At 53.7% G+C, this 18,523-nt stretch overlaps 1 protein-coding gene across 1 annotated transcript; it reads right to left on the bottom strand.

Annotated features, from left to right (window-relative positions):
- Positions 1-1,171: 1,171 nt before the first annotated feature.
- Positions 1,172-18,418, bottom strand: LOC144727724 (3-beta-hydroxysteroid sulfotransferase-like). Its single transcript, XM_078606764.1, has 7 exons — positions 18,181-18,418; positions 16,633-16,841; positions 13,925-14,051; positions 11,139-11,233; positions 10,140-10,271; positions 9,179-9,224; positions 1,172-1,698 (listed from the first exon to the last, which is right to left on the bottom strand). Exons 1-7 carry the CDS (start codon positions 18,338-18,340, stop codon positions 1,580-1,582), a joined length of 888 nt encoding a protein of 295 aa, XP_078462890.1. The 5' UTR covers positions 18,341-18,418; the 3' UTR covers positions 1,172-1,579.
- Positions 18,419-18,523: the final 105 nt, after the last annotated feature.

Genomic DNA, 18,523 nt, shown 5'->3' with positions numbered 1-18,523 from the left:
GATTTAAAGCTTTCGTGACTGCAGGGATTCATCTTCTTGGTTCTTTCGGTAAAGTCACGTAGAAGGGAAATAATAAAATAATACAAATAAAACATAATAAAATACAATTCTCACGACGTTTCGGCCACAACGCAAGCAGCCGTCCTCAGGTGAAGAACAGGGCTGTCGGAAAGACAGCGTCTGAATGAACATCACCAAGCTTGGTAGGGTAAGTAGAATAATACATAGTGTAATATTACAATGTATAGTCTAAGGTGGTGTATAGTAATGCAGTGTATAATTTAAGGTTGGGTTTGTCTATGCCAGTATATAGTACGGGATATATCCGTGTGATGTAAGAAAAAAGTTTAGCTGGAGGCATATTATATTTTTGTGACATAGAATTGTAATGTATGACTTACTGTTAGTAGCTCAGCTTATTGGAGAGTATATTGAGTATATTGATGTAGTTTATAGTTTAGCTTTTTTACGTGGTGGTTTGGCTGCTGCAGCTCCTTACTATAAAAAATTCCTTCCCTTTATTACTGCTAATCTTACTTCCTCCCTTTATTACTGCTAATCCAACATAATACACGAGCATAATATGACTTTGATACCCCCCCCATCACCTACACATTCCCCAAGTAGTGACTAATCCCATATCTGCATTTGCCATAAATATGCTAAATCCCTCTGTTGATATGCAAATTCCTTTGTCAAGGCGCCCTCCTCCTCTAACCCAGCTTAAATATACGCTGCCAAGCTTGGTGGTGTTCATTCAGACGCTGTCTTTCCGACAGATCTGTTCTTCACCTGAGGACGGCTGCTGGCGTTGTGGCCGAAACGTCGTGAGAATTGTATTTTATTATGTTCAGTTTTAATTATTTTATTATTTCCCTTCTACGTGACTTTACCGAAAGAACCAAGAAGACCTCGAATCAGGTTCCAGAAGATCATAAATGGGCAAAGACACGCCCCAATGGGCAACGCCATGCCCTCTTCTAAATATGGGCTGATCCGCGCAAGGATTATTTCCTCCAGGACAAAGAACGGTATAATGAAACAGCGTTATAAGAGGCAGCGCTGTAAGGGGTATGCCTGTAATAGGCGACGTTTCGGGCAGTGGCCCTTCTTCATAGTCGGGAGTGTTTATGATTACACCGGCGGCTAGAAAACAAAGACACAATTCAACTTTGGAAGCAGCTCCTGCGGCATTGCTTTATTTTTTTCTTTGAAACAAAGAGCTGTACAAGCATTCAGAACACAGTGAAATATACATTGCCATTCAATACTTGTGGCGTGGTTTCCTGCTTATGTGCTCGAGTTGTGGTAACTCCCACCAATAATATATGAAATGATATGGAATCCTAAGGTGTATAATGAGTCGACACATTACCTAGTTACTCTCATAATCAGGTGACATTAAACGTTAAAACTCTCTATGCAGCATTAGGCAGGATTGTGTGCTTTTCTCTCTCTCGACAAAACCATGCTAGTGCACGTGCCGTGCCGTAGCCTAGTTGCTGTTCTGCCATGTGCCGGTGCCACTTTGCGCACATGACGACGAAGGTGACGACGAAGGTGACGGGTGTCGTGACAGTCACTGCACGCTGGTCCACTTGTCGTCGAGTTCGTATCCCTTCATCTTCTCCCGGACGAAAGCGTCGAACTCCTCGTTCAGCGCCACCGTGAACATCGTCTTCCAGTCGCCCACGGTCCCTGCGAGCGAGTGAAGGTGCCATCGTTACAGCCACTCTGCCCTAAGAAGCTCCCACCCACTCAAGCTCAAGCATGTGGTGCGAAACGTTGGAACATCGTGCTGTACAAAACACATAGAGGCACAACCACCCCCCCCCCACCCCCAGTATAATTGCTGGAAACTTTACGTGAAAGTAAGTTCAACATAAAATACAAAAATACCTGGGAGCTGGATATAGATTGAGAAAAAACTTCGTAAATCCTACCAGCCAGAGGTTTGCTTACATCCAAAAAGTGCGAAGTGAGCAACACGGAGTATCTGTACGTGAGCCCCGCCCCCCCCCCCCAAAAAAAATCAGTGGTTGCTGGAGATTACGTCATCGCTCCTGCTGCAACTAGCCAATCGGCTGCCAGAAAAACAATGATGACGCAAGATGGCTGTCGTTGTGGCAATATGACCGCCGTGACGTAAATGTGAGTATTGTACGAGTGTAATAACAGCCATAGAGGGTTCACGTGGGGATTGGCTTGCTGGTCCTGCTTTGTAGCCAATAAGGGATGAGCCAGGGAGCATGGCCTCGACGTGATCGCGGCGTGTTAGCAGGGGTGATTGGCCTGGCCAATCGGGGCCTCAGCTAATGGGGAGCCGGATCAGAGGCGTGGTCCCGGGATTGACAGGGAACCATCGGGAACGGTCAACGCTGTCTATGGAGGATTGGCTGGGGGGTACCACGTGACGAAGGGATTAAGAGAGAGGGAGAGAGGACAGTCGTGAGCAGACTTGGGGACGACAAGAGCAAGAGTCACGCGCGTACGGGGCTCTGGGTGCCACGTGCGCGGTGGGGACTTGGCGAGAAGTCTGCCCTCTCTCCGTTGTCTGCCAGCAACGGGGAGTGTGTGGAAAGTGTAACTGTGGAAGTTGAAAATAAAAAGGACTGATTCCGGAAGCCGTCTCAAGGAGGTTTAATACATTGGTGTCAGAAGTCCTTCTGCGACCGTTGGGACGATCGTCAAGATGTCCAAACACCTCAGAAAAAAGAACCTGCCCGTGCCTCCATCGGAGGAAGAGGTCGAGACGGATGAAGATGAGCTGTTGGGGGCTACATCCCCTATGCCGCCTGCTGATACTTCTCTCCTCGACGCCTCTCCGCGTCGACTGGGAGAAGATGCGACCACCGCAGGAACAAAAGACGGATGGCGGCTGATGGCGGAGCAGATCGAATCGTTACGCGCCATTCTGCTAAGTCTGGTGACCGCGGTGGCGTCCTCTCCAGCTGTGGGTCGCCAGATTGCGGATCAGCTGGACGCCGCGGGAAGGGGTCCTGAAAAAGAAACTGGGTCCGCCATTGCTCCTGCCACGCGGGAAGAAGCCGTCGTTGTGGGCGGCCCGGCTGCGCGGGAGCCGTCGGCCGCCATTTTGGGCGCGCCTGCTAACACGCGCCGCCGGACGCCATTTTGCCTGCGACGGGTGGGACGCGGGAACAGCAGTCGGAGACCCCCGCGGCGCGCGCTTGCCACCGCGGACATCGCCTTCGACAGATCAAAGAATTTCTCGCCGGGGGCGATTGGAGTGCTTTTACGTGGCGCTTCGAGTCGGCTGGGAGCGCTACCTACACTGCTTGATGACGTTTCTCTGGGGGTCTTCCGCTCCATCCCAGCGTCCAAGAAGAAGACACTGCGAGATGCGTTCGCAGAGATGGCGGAATTTTACGACCCACCGAAGTCAGCCACCAGAAAATGTATGTCGCGTCGCCGAGGATCGGAGGAGTCACCTTTGGCTTATCGGGGGGCGTTGATGGCGCTGGCCATGGCTGCCTACTCCGACGCGACAGCCGATCAATTGGATCCTCTCATCCTTTCCCGTATGCTGGAGTTGTCTCAGGAGCTCAACATTTCTCTACCAGTCTGCGGCCATGAACCGCTCACATCGCGATGGGTGGCGCGCTGCCTGGACTCTAAGTTTAATATCAAGCGTTGGGACCAGATGGCGGCGTGGACGGGGAAAGCTGAAATCGACGGGCCGCCCTTGGGGTGGTCTCCACGACTGGTTGTCCACTGCTCCGACGACTCCGGCGACGACGACATGCTGGCTGCTGCTGTTCCGCATAGGGTTCCGGGACGGCGGCTGCGCGACCAGCGAGGCGACTACGCAGGCCGTCCACGTGCGGGGGCCGAGTCTTCCGACCGCCGGCCGACGACGGCCGCGTGTTTCAAGTGTGGCAGACGAGGCCATTTCGCCCGTGACTGCCACTGCCGACCTCTGCTGTCGCCTCTTCCGCCAAGGGGACCTCCATCTCCTCCACCTGCTGCGGAACTGCAACAACCTCGGGCGAGTCGGCACAAATCGGACACCCGGCAGGTCGTGTCACATCACTCATCCACTCGCACTCATTCTTACACCCCTAAGGATAATTTCACTTCTCCTGCACCACTTACACTCTCTGCTACACAGTGGAAGAAATTGGCTCGCAGGGTTGTGGCTGCGGCGTCGGGCTCGTCGAGGGTACGGGGTACCATCGACGGCGTTGACGTCCGTATCTTGGTGGACACTGGCGCATCTGCTACCATCATTTCAGATGTTATTTTTCATTTGTTGTCCATTCCTGCGTCGCGGATACGCAAGGTTAATGATGCGTGTGTTGCCGCGAATGGGGGAAGCATGGGTATCTGTGGTCAGGTAGATGTGAGCATCGCTATCGGAAATATTACCGCCGCAGGACCTGTGTTGATCTCTCGCTCGCTGGCTGTCCCATGCTTGCTTGGTACTGATTTCCTGCGCCGGATGCCGCTGAATATACGGGTCGACCAGGATTGTTTGGAAATGCCGGGGGGTCGTAGAATGGCGTTCCTGCCTTCCCGCCTTCCCTGCTGGCCAGTGCGCCTACAGGTAACGCAGTTACGGCCGTAGTCACTGCTACGGTGGAGGTTCCGTCGGGAGCTCAAATGCTCATTCCGCTGCGTTACCGAAAACCCCTTCAGATTGGAAGGGATGCGAAGGGCGTGCTATTATCCCCATCGAATTCGGTATCTAAATCCTTTTCTTTGGCGGCGGCACAAACGATCGTGCGACCAGGTTAGGCACCTTTCATACAGGTGTTGAATGAGGGACCTGACCGCGTTGTTGTTCCGGAGGGATCGGTGCTGGCTCACGCCACTACCGATTTCACCTCTTGTGACAAAACGCTGCGCGCCCGGATGCCCGCTGGTGGGCCCCCACACGATCGTTCGCAGATTTATGCGGGGAAAATTCTTCCTTGTCGAATGAACAAAGGAACGCTCTGCGTTCACTATTACTACGGTACGCTGATGTTTTCAGCAAAAATGATTTGGACCTCGGCCGCACATCGCTTTTGTCGCACCATATTGACACCGGTGCGGCACCTCCCATCTGTATGCACCCTCATCGCATGAGCCCAGCGGAAAGGGAGCACGTGCGCGGGGCAGTAGATGAATTGCTGGCGGCGGAGATTATTTTGCCGTCCAACAGCCCTTGGGGCGCGCCCGTTGTTCTGGTTAAGAAAAAAGATGGTGGTACAAGATTTTGCGTTGATTTCCGCTGGTTGAACAAGATTTCGGTGGCGGACGCGTACCCCTTACCGAGGATGGATGACTCATTGGATGCTTTATCGGGTGCTAAATTCTTTTCCACCCTTGATCTGTCCTCGGGCTTTTGGCAGCTTCCCCTCAATGACGAGTCAAAAGCCAAAACGGCATTCCGCACGCCGCAAGGTCTCTTTGAATTTAATCGGTTGCCTATGGGCTTGAATGCGGCTCCGGCGACGTTTCAACGGCTCATGGAATTGGTGTTGGCCGGACTACAATGGGAAACGTGCCTCATATATCTAGACGATATCATTGTTTTCAGCCGCACGTTCGAGGAACACCTCCAACGCCTAGAGACGGTTTTTCAAAGAATGCGGGCGGCTGACCTCAAATTTTAACCTAGGAAATGTCACCTTTTGCAACACTCCGTCCGTTACTTGGGTCATATTGTCAGCTCGGACGGCGTGTCCACTGACCCTCTGAAAACAAAATGTGTTCGAGAGTGGCCCACACCCACTTCCGTGGGTGATGTTCGGCGGTTTATAGGATTCGCTTCCTATTATTGCCACTTCGTTAAGAACTTTGCGACGTTGGCGAAACCATTACACGTTCTAACGGGCAAAAATCAAAGGTTTAAATGGGGAGTTGAGGAAGAAAATTATTTTAGAGCGCTTCGGGACCACCTCACCACGGCACCTACGCTATATTACCCAGACTTCTCACAGCCGTTCATCCTTGATACGGATGCTAGTGACATCGGCATTGGGGCCGTTTTGTCGCAACGTAAGGACGTTGTTGAGCGAGTGGTGGCGTACGGCAGCAGGGTTCTGTCCCATGCGGAAACGCGATATTGCGTGACGAGGAGGGAACTTTTGGCAATTGTGCATTTTGTTCGATTGTACCGGCCGTACCTGTATGGAAGGAAATTCCTTGTTCGCACTGATCATGCGGCTTTGCAATACTCCTTGAAATTGGACAAGCCGTCAGGCCAATTGGCTCGGTGGTTGGAATCGTTACAGGAATTTTCCTTCCATATTACATATCGAAAGGGGGCCCGTCACGCGAACGCTGACGCGCTCTCGAGGCTGCCACCCGTTCCTCCGTGCACTTGCCTGACAGGCACGCACCGCTGCGCGGCACCGCCCACCTCGCCCTGCCCGGTTATGGGGGCGATAGCTAATGAGGACGATACAGGGGCGAAAGCGAATGAGGACGACCAGCAGGTGTCGGTGGACACCGATGATACCTTACGGCTGCCGCATGCGGTCTGGTTACGTGAGCAGGAGGCTGACGCCTCGCTGTCTCCGCTACGGAAATTGGTAGGGAAACAAAAATCTCAATTGGCGGGATGGAAGTGGCAGATGTTCCGAGGCAAGTCGGGATTGTTAATGTGCACCGACGGGTTGTCTGACCGACCACGCTTGGTCGTGCCTACTTCGCTTCGCTACGACCTGCTTCGCGCTCTGCACGCAGATAAGTTGATGCACCTCAGCGTCCAAAAGACTTTGGCCGCGATGCAAAAGGATTTTTTTTGGGCCGGTATGACGGCAGACGTCAATGACTTTGTCCGCTCATGCCATGATTGTGCGAAGAGGAAACCGCCTCGGAACCACTATGTACCGCCGTTACGTTCCATTGAGGTGTCCCGCATCAACGAATTGGTTGCTCTGGACATTCTGGGCCCGTTTCCCCCGTCGGCTAGGGGCAATCAATAAATACCTTCTCGTTGGGGTGGAATATTTTTCTCGATGGCCGATGGCCTGGCCTCTGCCCGACCAAACGGCTGCGTCCATCACCGACGCTTTCTTGAACGGGTATGTCATGGATAAAGGGGCACCTGAGAGGCTGCTCACAGATCAAGGGCGGAACTTCTCCTCTAAATTGCTTAAGGAGGTTTGCGACGCGCTGGGTACAAAGAAAATTTGCACTTCCCCATACCATCCGCAAACAGATGGTATGGTGGAACGATTCAACCGTACCCTCTCGGCTATGCTTTGTCACACGGTCAGTGAAAAGCAAACCGATTGGGACTTGCACATACCAGGCGTCTTAGCGGCATACCGCATGGTTCCACACACGTCCACGGGATACTCACCATTTTTTTTGATGTATGGCCGTGAGAATGTTCCACCCATCGATGTGCAACTGGGTAAGCCGAGTAAACAACCGTCTCGCTCCTTGCCTGATCACATGCGGGACTCGCTTGAACGAGTTAAGGAGGCGCGAGACGCTGCCAGGTGTGCGACGGCCCGTGCCCAGGCAAGGAACGAACGGTATGCGCGTCGATCGCATACTCGCATGCCTTGGTCAGTGGGAGACCTGGCGTGGCTCCACTGCCCCCAGGTACCGGTGGGAACATCCCCTAAACTGCACAGGCCATGGCGGGGGCCCGTGACACTGATAGATGTTCGGAACGCACAGAGTATCCGCGTTCAATACGGAAACCGTCGGTGGTATGTTCATTCCTCGCGACTTAAACCCTATGTTGATGCGCGTGTCGGTCCTTCATCCCCACTAGCTGACCTGCCGGGGTCTGCCGGGCCGATTACGCCGATTGCCACACCCGTTAATCCCAAGGGGGACTGTGTTGTGCCTCCTACAGATGAACAGGTTCTGAGGGCTGAGGAAGCCCCCGCTGACCCCCCTCCAACAGGGCCTGCCCTGGACATGACCGAGAACCAACAACCTTCTTCTTCTTCAAGTCTACCACCTCCTGTCGATCTGAAAGCGAAGCGACCATGCGCCGGAAGCGGAGAGGGTCCCGCGTCGCGTACGCGATCGAAATCTCTCCCGTTTCGTTAACGTTTGATCGTCTAGCTGTTCTCCCTGTTGTTACCGCGCTGCAGGGGCGCCCTAATGTATGTCGGGTTTTACATGGGTGACTGTTTTTAAGTGTTGTTCGGCGCGGGGACGCCGTCACCCTTTATTGTTAAACGCACCTTGGTGCCCTAATAAGATGTTTTACGGAATTGGTTGATCACCCTTTTCCCAGCCGAGACGGCTGATTTTTTTTCACCGGGGGGGGGGGTGATGTAATAACAGCCATAGAGGGTTCACGTGGGGATTGGCTTGCCGGTCCTGCTTTGTAGCCAATAAGGGATGAGCCAGGGAGCATGGCCTCGGCGTGATCGCGGCGTGTTAGCAGGGGTGATTGGCCTGGCCAATCGGGGCCTCAGCTAATGTGGAGCCGGATCAGAGGCGTGGTCCCGGGATTGACAGGGAATCATCGGGAACGGTCAACGCTGTCTATAGATGATTGGCTGGAGGGTACCACGTAACGAAGGGATTAAGAGAGAGAGGACAGTCGTGAGCAGACTTGGGGTTGACAAGAGCAAGAGTCACGCGCGTACGGGGCTCTGGGTGCCACGTGCGCGGTGGGGACTTGGCGAGAAGTCTGCCCTCTCTCCGTTGTCTGCCAGCAACGGGGACTGTGTGGAAAGTGTAACTGTGGAAGTTGAAAATAAAAAGGACTGATTCCGGAAGCCGTCTCAAGGAGGTTTATTACACGAGCATGCGAGGTGCTCGCTAAACGGGAAGCGGTAGTGGTGGCGGTTAGCGATGCAGCTCACGGGCCAACATCGGTGACGATTATCTGAACCGGTCCTGGGCCTCCCCTAGGTCGACTCAGCCTCAAAGAAATACCTGGTGCGGTGTGTAAACATCGCCGATGGGGAGATAAAGGCGGCCGGGCGTGGTGTTGGCCACCCACCCCCTCGTGTGCCGTGTCGGCCTTCAGAGGTGCTCGCTAACACAAATACAAAGATCCCCCGTATAGCCTGAACAGACTATTGGGGCGAGTGCATTTAGTGAGCACCTATAATGGCCGGTATGGCACGCTAGGGGGTAGGTGGCCGCACTACGCCCGGCCGCCTTTGCCTCCCTTCGTGGCGATGTTTACACTTGCTAACACACACACAATCACACATCCATCGGTGCACCTCCGCGCACCAAAACTCACCCTTGCGCATGAACTTTTGCCCTCTGTCGAAGTAGGTGGTTGGTACCTGAGGATGAGAAAGATAAACATTTTATTTTCACGCAAACTGAGTCTCCGAGACAACCGCAACCCAGGCGATTACGACGACTCGTCGGCCTCCTGCTGCGTTCCCACGCTCACGAGGACGCAGACCGGAGCCGTGCCGGACCGGTCAAGGGGCAGGGCCCGGCTCACATTGACTCTCAACAACCCCGCGAGAAGAGTCTTCACAAACGTTGGGAGGATGGAGCGTGCGCCGCCGCCGCCGCGTGCTCGAAGCCACCGGTGTGACCATCACTCGCATCAGGCCGATCGCGCACATCTCCTTCGCCGAGCCACGTCGTGCGCGCGTGAGCCAACGTCACCCGACAGAGACCCATGGCGATACAGCGAGCCGAGAATCAATTGCTCATTGTCCTAGAATCTCACCCAGACCCAAACAACACTGCACCCAACTTGCTGCCTTTAACATTCCTTCTAGATTTGAAGCTTTCGTGACTGCAAGGATTCATACTCTTAGGTTTTTTCGGTAAAGTCACGTAGGTAAAAATAAATATAATAGAAATAACATTCCTCCTCCTACTCAAACCTCCTACTCAAACAACACCGGTGGTGAAACCATCAGCTGCATCAGGACATCGACAGCAGGCGGATGCGCCACCCCACCTTAACGAATGGAAAATTTAAAGACGCAAGCTATGGTAGAGCGATTGTGGCCATACAACCCAAACTCTGGACCGCATAACAAACCACTGTGGTCTACGCTCCTTCAATGGAGGATGAGGAACAGCAAAACACGACACGAACTCTCTCTCTCCTCGACGTAGACCTCGACATTGGCGTCTCGCTCCTGAACGTATTGCCGATGCCGTGATGCGCACGAGTCGAACAGAACTGGGGTTAGGATCGGGGTCGAGATCATGGCTTGCAGTAGGTTTCGTACCTCGCTGTAGTTGACCATCTTGTTGTTCTTCATGCTGGAGAAGCTGCAGTGGTCCACCACGGCCTTCAGCTTTTCGGCGTCCAGCTTCTTGCCGAGGAAGGTGGCGATGCGAGTCACCGAGCCGGCCAGGTCCTGGGGGAGGGGGGGGTCCGGGTGGGTTGGGGGTGGCGGGGGTGGTTTGTGGTTTAGCGAGTGGATGTGTCGGTGGGGAGATCTTCACTGCTTCGCCTGGTGTACAGAAGGAGGTCGAGGGTTCGACCCCGACGCCTGCTGTATATTTGGAGTTTGCGTGTCTCTCTCTCCTCGTGGTCGCGTGGATTTTTCTCCGGGTCCTCCGGTTTTTCCCTCCGCATTGAGAAACACGCGTTTAAAGTATTTGAATGCTATACAGTTCTACATCGATAAGCCACTTCGTTGAGCTATGTAGCTCAGTGGGCCCTACCTGGAAATATTCAAATAGTTGGCTCGTTAGTAGCCTCCCCTAGGTTGACTCAGCCTTATACATGATTACTTTGTGCGATGTAACATCAGTGCTGAGAAGACAAAGGCGATCAAGGCGTGGCATTGGCCACTCACCTTCCCCCCATGTACCGTTCCTGCTTTCATAGGTGCTCGCAAACAGCACTCGCCCCAGCAATGTGTTAAAGACATACAAGGGATTTTCGTCATTGAGTGCCTAAGTGAGTCGATGTGTAATCCAGTGAGTGGATGGTTGTATGTATGTATGTTGAACTTCTTTCGGACTGCACCAAGCCAACCATGCTAATCAGATTTGCGGGAGTGAAGAAACGTGTGATTAGATGGGCGATTGAGTGGGTGAATACGTACTGTATGTGAGTTGTGAGTGCAGTGGGGAGTGAGCGAGTGGGCGGTTATTATGAGTGACCACATACGAGTGGGTGGGTGACTGAGTGGATGTGTGGGAAAGTGACTGGCTGAGCTGTTGATTGAGTGATTGGGGTGGGTGAGTGAGCGAGCGAGCGAGGGAGCATCTCGTACTTTGCACAAGTCTTCATAGGCGATGAATATTATGTTGGCTTTGTCTCTCACGTCCATCCAGGTCTTGATGTGCTCGAACCAGGACCCAAAGGTAACTGCATCATCAGCAAAATGTGGAGGGAGAGGTTAGCACGGTTAGCTACGTAGGTTGCGAAAAAAGTTCCACATACATACATACAAACTCATTACCGTCACAAGTGAGCCTCAAGTCACTCACGCTCTCGGTCACAAGATCCAACAAATGAAATATTTATACTCTTTGGTTCTTTCGGTAAAGTCACGTAGGTAGAAAAATAAAACAAAATAAAAATAATATATCACGACGTTTCGATCGCAACACAAACGGTCGTCCTCAGGAGGAAAAAAATAATCTAACAGTTCCACTGTGACTTTACCTAAAGAACCAAAGAGTATGGATTCCTGCAGCCACGAAAGCTTCAAATCAAGATTGAAATATTTATGTTTTGTGCTTTTTAGATGATACTGCGAAACAATAAATCGCCTGGTTGTTGGAGAATACAAATGACGAAACTCATACGTGGACAGTACGCATCCTTCAAATATCCATCTCTCCACATTAAAATATATCGCAGTGTTCTTTACACATCCCACACGCACGGCCTTCTGGGAGTCATCGGCAGCATTGCTTTCAGGAGAAGCCCAAGTGGTTTGGTTTCGACGGCGCAGGGTCTCATCAGAATCAGGTTTGTCTCGAAATATATGCTCACGTTGCTCTCCTGTCACCATAACTACCCCACCACTTGCAATAACCCCACTCTTTATTTTGACCACTATCTTAGTAAATACTATTTTATAATTATAATATTGTAAAGCGCCTTGAATTAAGGCAGTATATATATATTTTTTTTATATATAAAATTTTATATCCACCAAACGTCACTAACCAGCGTGATGATGTACGCTTAAACAATCCTCATGACCCAACGTGGTGTGGGGAAGACGCCTTCCATCCAGCAGTGGAGGTGTGGATGACGAGTAACGTCTGATCGCAATTATCCGTGCATGTATGCTGCCCTTCTTTCGCACCGTACGTGGCCAGCCGTGCTAATCGGAGGCGTGATGGTTTTCCGACACACTGGGATCATGCGTGGGGCGTTCACAGGTAAAGTGCTGGGAGCAGTTGCACACGAAGCACAAATGAGGTGAACAAACCCTTGCCCTACTGCTTCTATCCATGCCACTCAAGCGAAGGTGTTCAGCTTGACACTTGACTTAGGCAGTGACAACAATATCGGCTTAGTTTCTCTTCAACAATCGTGACATCGGGCAACCAAATCAAGTTTTTTACAGATTTCTACAAATCTCTTTAAACTCTCCCTTCACTCCCTCTCTCTCTACTCCACTCCACATTTTTCTCCCTCCACTCCGTCCCTCTCTACTCCACTCCACATTCTCTCCCTCCACTCCCTCCTCTCTACTCCACTCCACATCTCTTCCTCCACTCCCTTCCTCTTTACTCCACTCCACATTATCTCCCTCCACTCCCTCCCTCTCTACTCCACTCCACATTCTCTCCCTCCACTCCCTCCCTCTCTTCTCCATTCCACATTATCTCCCTCCACTCCTTCCCTCTGTACTCCACTCCACATTCTCTCCCTCCACTCCCTCCCTCTCTACTCCACTCCACATCTCTTCCTCCACTCCCTTCCTCTTTACTCCACTCCACATTCTCTCCCTCCACTCCCTCCCTCTCTACTCCACTCCACATCTCTTCCTCCACTCCCTTCCTCTTTACTCCACTCCACATTCTCTCCCTCCACTCCCTCCCTCTCTACTCCACTCCACATCTCTTCCTCCACTCCCTTCCTCTTTACTCCACTCCACATTATCTCCCTCCACTCCGTCCCTCTCTACTCCACTCCACATTCTCTCCCTCCACACCCTCCCTCTCTACTCCACTCCACATTCTCTCCCTCCACTCCCTCCCTCTCTACTCCACTCCTCATTCTCTCCCTCCACTCCCTCTCTACTCTACTCCACACTCCACTCCACTTTCTCTCTCTCCCTCCACCCCCTCTCTCTCTACTCCACCCCGCATTCTCTCCCTCCACTCCCTCCCTCTCTACTCCATTCCACGTTATCTCCCTCCACTCCCTCTCTACTCCACTCCACATTCTCTCCCTCCACTCCCTCCCTCTCTACTCCATTCCACATTATCTCCCTCCACTCCGTCCCTCTGTACTCCACTCCACATTCTCTCCCTCCACTCCCTCCCTCTCTACTCCACTCCACATCTCTTCCTCCACTCCCTTCCTCTTTACTCCACTCCACATTATCTCCCTCCACTCCGTCCCTCTCTACTCCACTCCACATTCTCTCCCTCCACACCCTCCCTCTCTACTCCACTCCACATTCTCTCCCTCCACTCCCTCCCTCTCTACTCCACTCCTCATTCTCTCCCTCCACTCCCTCTCTACTCTACTCCACACTCCACTCCACTTTCTCTCTCTCCCTCCACTCCCTCTCTCTCTACTCCACCCCGCATTCTCTCCCTCCACTCCCTCCCTCTCTACTCCATTCCACGTTATCTCCCTCCACTCCCTCTCTACTCCACTCCACATTCTCTCCCTCCACTCCCTCCCTCTCTACTCCATTCCACATTATCTCCCTCCACTCCGTCCCTCTGTACTCCACTCCACATTCTCTCCCTCCACTCCCTCCCTCTCTACTCCACTCCACATTCTCTCCCTCCCTCTCTACTCCACTCCACATTCTCCCCATCCTCTCCACTCCCTCTCCCTTTCGCAATCCCTCCGCGTGCTCACGTTTTTTGTGCATGAAGTCCGAAACGAAGCCCTCGAACGACTCCGGCGTGCGTAGGAATTTCACCATGTTGTGAAAGTGGTAGAACGATATGAGCGTGTCCTTGGGGTTGCGGTACACGTAGACGACCTGAGGGATAGGGGGGCCGCAGAAAATTGAAGGGGGTAGTCAGGATACCCTCCCTCCTCCGCCTCCCCACCACCTCCAAAATGTACATTGGGGAACGGCGACACGTGGAGAAAACAATGATGTAGGTGTGCGGGTGGTGGTGGTGATGGTCGTGATGATGGTCATGCGTCGGGGTAGTGGTGGTGATGGGTGAGATAATGCACAAGTAGTGTACACACGAGGATTCCTCTATAGACTGACTAGCATAAGTACCCGGCGTTGCCCGGGTGAAAAATATATTTCTTAATAACCTTACATATATACACAGATGGGCTGCTACCCCTGCCCCCCCCCCCCAGCCACGATCTCCTCGGCCGCTGTGCAGTAATATGTACGGCCTATAGTGTGGTGGGGTGTCGAGGCCTAGTACCGTGCAGAGCCTCCGGCCTCGCCTAGATTGCCCACCCGGCTGAGGCTGGGTACGGGGCCGTTACCCCCCCCCCCCCCCGCGCTACAATAATACTGTGTAATCGCTATAATTTTATTATCTACCGACCCTATAATAGTAATTGCACACATTGAGGTGGGGGGGGGGGAGTGAAGAGGACGTGAAACTTTGATGAATTTACCTCAGAGTCGCGTGGTGGGTGTCGAGGCCTAGTACCGTGCAGAGCCTCCGGCCTCGCCTAAATTGCCCACCCGGCTGAGGCTGGGTATGGGTGGCGTTCCCCCCCCCCCCCCCCCGCGCTACAATAATACTGTGTAATCGCTATATTTTATTATCTACCGACCCTATAATAGTAATTGCACACATTGGGGTGGGAGGGGAGTGAAGAGGACGTGAAACTTTGATGAATTTATCTCAGAGTCGCGTGTAAATGCGTGCGCATATTTTTAACGGGAATTAAAAATGGCGTCCACCCCGCAGCGAATGCGTCGATACCCGTTGCCAGGGGCAACCGCCGTCCAATGAAACTGCGTATGGTCCGGCGACACACAGACACACACACAGACAGACAGACAGATTTGCGATTTTATATATATAGATGCAGCTTATTGGAGCAAGTGCTGCCAGCGAGCACTTACGGAGGCCAGCACAGCTACGAGTGTGCGGGTTGCCAACGCCACAGCCAGCCGCCTTTGTCTCACCAGTGTTGATTTTTACACACAACCGCTGTTCACCACTAAGCGCCGGTGACGTCACCATGGCGCTTGTGCCAGGCTAGGTGCGCTTTGAGGACCACGTGAAGCATCGAAAGCCCGCTACCAGGAGGTCACGGGACACACCCAGGTATCGCGGGTTAACTAAGATGATTGACCGATGCACCATCTATCCTCCACACTGTACCAACTTGTTTTTCGTTTTAGCCGTCCAGTGCTCTACTTGCCACAGAAGCCGATCTTGAAACCGCTGGTACCAGTCATCGGCAAGTCTACTCGGCTCCACATCCTTCTGTTCCACGTCAGTCCATCTCTTCTCTATGCTCGGGCCTTGCGCGTTTAGCTCATTCAAAGACAAAGATCCCCCAGTAATAGCCTTAACAGGCTGTTGAAGCAGGTGCTGTTAGCGAGCACCTATGAAGGCCGGCACGGCACATAAGGGGGCGAGTGGTTAGTAACCACGCCCGGCCGCCTTTGTCTCCCGAGTGGCGATGCTTACACACCGCGCCAGGTTCTCATTTGAGGCTGAGTCGACCTAGGGGAGGCCCGGGACCGGTTCAGATAATCGTCACCAGTGTTGACCGTGAGCGGGAATCGAACCCGGGTCGTCCGGGTTTATAGCGCAGCGTGCTAACCGCTACACCACCGCTCCCCACACACACAACAACAACAACCGCCATTCGCCAGTAAGCGGCGGTGACGTCACCACGACGCTTGTGCCAGGCTATGTGCACCTTGAGGCCACGAACGCCCACTGGCAGGCGGTCACGGGGCAGACCCAGGTGCCACGGGTCGACTGACTGACATGACCGAAATGACTGGCTGATGCACCACCTGCGCCCCCTACTGTGCCAACTTGCTGCGCTTTAGCCACCCGGCGCTCCGCTCGTTGTTGTGAGCATCGCTCCTCTGCCCTCTGTTGTTGCAGGAGGGCGACTGCCTCCAACTCCCCAGTAGCGTCCTTCACAAGCCTCCTCCACAGAGGCCGATCTTGACACCGCTGGTACCAGTCATCGGCAAGTCCACTCAGCTCCACGTCCTCCTGTATCATATCACTCCATCTCTTCTCGAGCCCGTGCCACACACCCACAAAGATCCACCGTATAGCCTTAACAGACTGTTGGGGCAAGTGACGTTAGCGAGTAGCACCTATGAAGGCCGGGAAGGTACACGAAGGGGTAGGTGGCCAGGACCACGCCCGACCACCTTTGTCTCCCCAGTGGTGATGTTTACACACCGCACCAGGTACTCATTTGAGGCTGAGTCGACCTAGGGGAGGCCCGGGACCGGATCAGATAATCGTCACCGGTGTTGACCGTGAGCGGGAATCGAACCCGTGTCGCCGGGTTCGTAGCGCAGCGCGCTAACCGCTACACTACCGCTCCCCACACCCACACACCCCCACGCACACCCACGCACACCCACGCACGTACGCGCTCACCTTGCCCTTGCCCTGCATGATCTGGGTCGGCGCGAAGGTGGCGTACACGTGGGTGGTGGCCAGCCGAGGAGACTCGCGGTTGTCCAGGTAGCCGGGGGCCGTGGCCAGCTCGAGCCACGGCGCGCGCTGCCAGTTTGGCATCGACTCCACTTTTGAGATGTCACCGTCGTTCAAGATGAGACTCAGGATCTCCTGCATCCACGTGGTGCCTGGGTGGGGGAGGGGGCAGGGAGGGAGGGGGGAGGGGCGGTGGGGTTGAGTTGAGTACACTACGGTGCTAATCGGAGATGTATGTGTGTGCGCATGATGGACTTCTTTCGCGCCGTACGTAGCCAACCGTGCGGGGGAAGGACAATAAACTAAACACACAAAAGCAGTTTTAAAGACATGTGCTGTCTAAAATGTGTTTGCAATCTTCGTGCCCGGGCGGGGTGGGTGGGTACCAGTGTCACGTGACGGTGCACCCATCCTGGCACATAAGCGTCGTGATTGCCATCGCTGAGTGGCGAATGGCGGTGGCTTTGTTGTTGGCATTGTTGTTGTGTGTGTGTGTGCTTGCGTCGCAGAGACGCACACGTGTGTGTGTGTGTGCTTTTGTCAGTGTGTATGGCCGTACGTGTGTGTGTATGGTCTCTGTGTGTACCTCTGTTTGTATGTCTCTCTCTGCATGTGTATACGCACCCGTGTGTGTCTGCGTCTAGGTCGACTCAGCCTCAAATGAGTATCTGGTGCGGTGCGTAAACATCGCCGCTAGAGAGACAAAGGCGGCCGGGCGTGGTGTTGGCCACTCACCCCCTCGTGTGCCGTGCCGACCTTTATAGGTGCTCGCTAACAGCACTTGCCCCTACAGTCTGTTAAGGCTATACAGGGGGTCTTTGTCTTTGCATCTGTGTATGTATGCAGTTGTGTGTATCTCTGTGTCTGCACATCATGGATATCGGTAGTTCAGTGGTTGACTCGCTGCGCTACGAACCCGGCGACCCGAGTTCGATCACGGTCAACACCAGTGGCGATAATCTGAACCGGTCCTGGACTTTCCCTAGGTCGACTCAGCCTTAAAGGAGTACCTGGTACTCATTTACTCGGGCCACACAGGTAAACTGGGCGTGGTGGTGGCCACCCAACGACACTTTTGCGCGGCGTTCCAGCCCTCGCAGGTGGCTCGCGAACAGCGCTTGCACCATCAGCCGTCGTGTACGACAGGAGGGGTGGGGGGGGGCGTTGTCTTTGTAGCTCGGCAATGCCTGTAGTTTATTGAGTGTCTCTGTGTGCATTTGGGTCATGTGTGTGTCTCTCTCCCTCCACCTCTCTCTGTGCAGGATGTTTAACTTTCCCTTTGTGTGCGTGCCCCTATGTGCGTGCGTGTGAGCGCGTCTCTATGCATGTGGGTCCTGTGTGTGTGTTTCTGTCTCTGTGTATGTCTCGCTGTCCCTCTGTGCCCCTGCGTGTCTCTCTCTGTATGCACCCCCCCCCCCCCACCTCTCTCTCTGTACAGGATGTGTCTCTGTTCCTCTGTGCCCTTGCGTGTGCGAGCGCGTCCCTCCTTACCGGACTTGGGGTAGGTGACGGTAAAGACGTCGTCCTCGCGCACGGGGAAGTTCTTGGTGTACGCGAGCCCCTCTCGCGAGATGACTTTCCCGGGGAACAGGCAGCCGTCGACCTCCAGAACGGCGTCCGTAATGTTGACGTCTTCTGCAGGCGGGTCCATCGCTGCTCGCTGTGTGGTCTCGGCTCTCTCACGCGGCGGGCAGTAAAAGAGATCCGTTACCCAAACTTGGCAAAGACGGCGAATGGGCGAGGGGGGCTCGCTTCACCCTTTTTATACGGTCCGCTGTCCACGTGACACGACGTCACAGTGCCCCGGGGAGGGTGGGGGGGGAGGAGTCTCTGA

Source organism: Lampetra planeri, chromosome 26 (assembly GCF_965212315.1).
Source record: "Lampetra planeri chromosome 26, kcLamPlan1.2.h2, whole genome shotgun sequence".
NCBI lineage: Eukaryota > Metazoa > Chordata > Hyperoartia > Petromyzontiformes > Petromyzontidae > Lampetra > Lampetra planeri.
The sequence above is the reverse complement of the archived record's forward strand: the minus strand, read 5'-3'. Positions and strand labels throughout refer to the sequence as shown.

What these genes read in the sequence shown, in the direction of transcription:
- LOC144727724 (XM_078606764.1), bottom strand. Translation starts at nt 18,340, where the DNA reads ATGGACCCGCCTGCAGAAGACGTCAACATTACGGACGCCGTTCTGGAG. An exon ending in CGTCACCTACCCCAAGTCCG is followed by an intron (nt 16,842 to 18,180) that starts GTAAGGAGGGAC and finishes TCCCCCACCCAG; the next exon opens with GCACCACGTGGATGCAGGAG. An exon ending in GGACTTCATGCACAAAAAAC is followed by an intron (nt 11,234 to 13,924) that starts GTGAGCACGCGG and finishes CTGATGATGCAG; the next exon opens with TTACCTTTGGGTCCTGGTTC.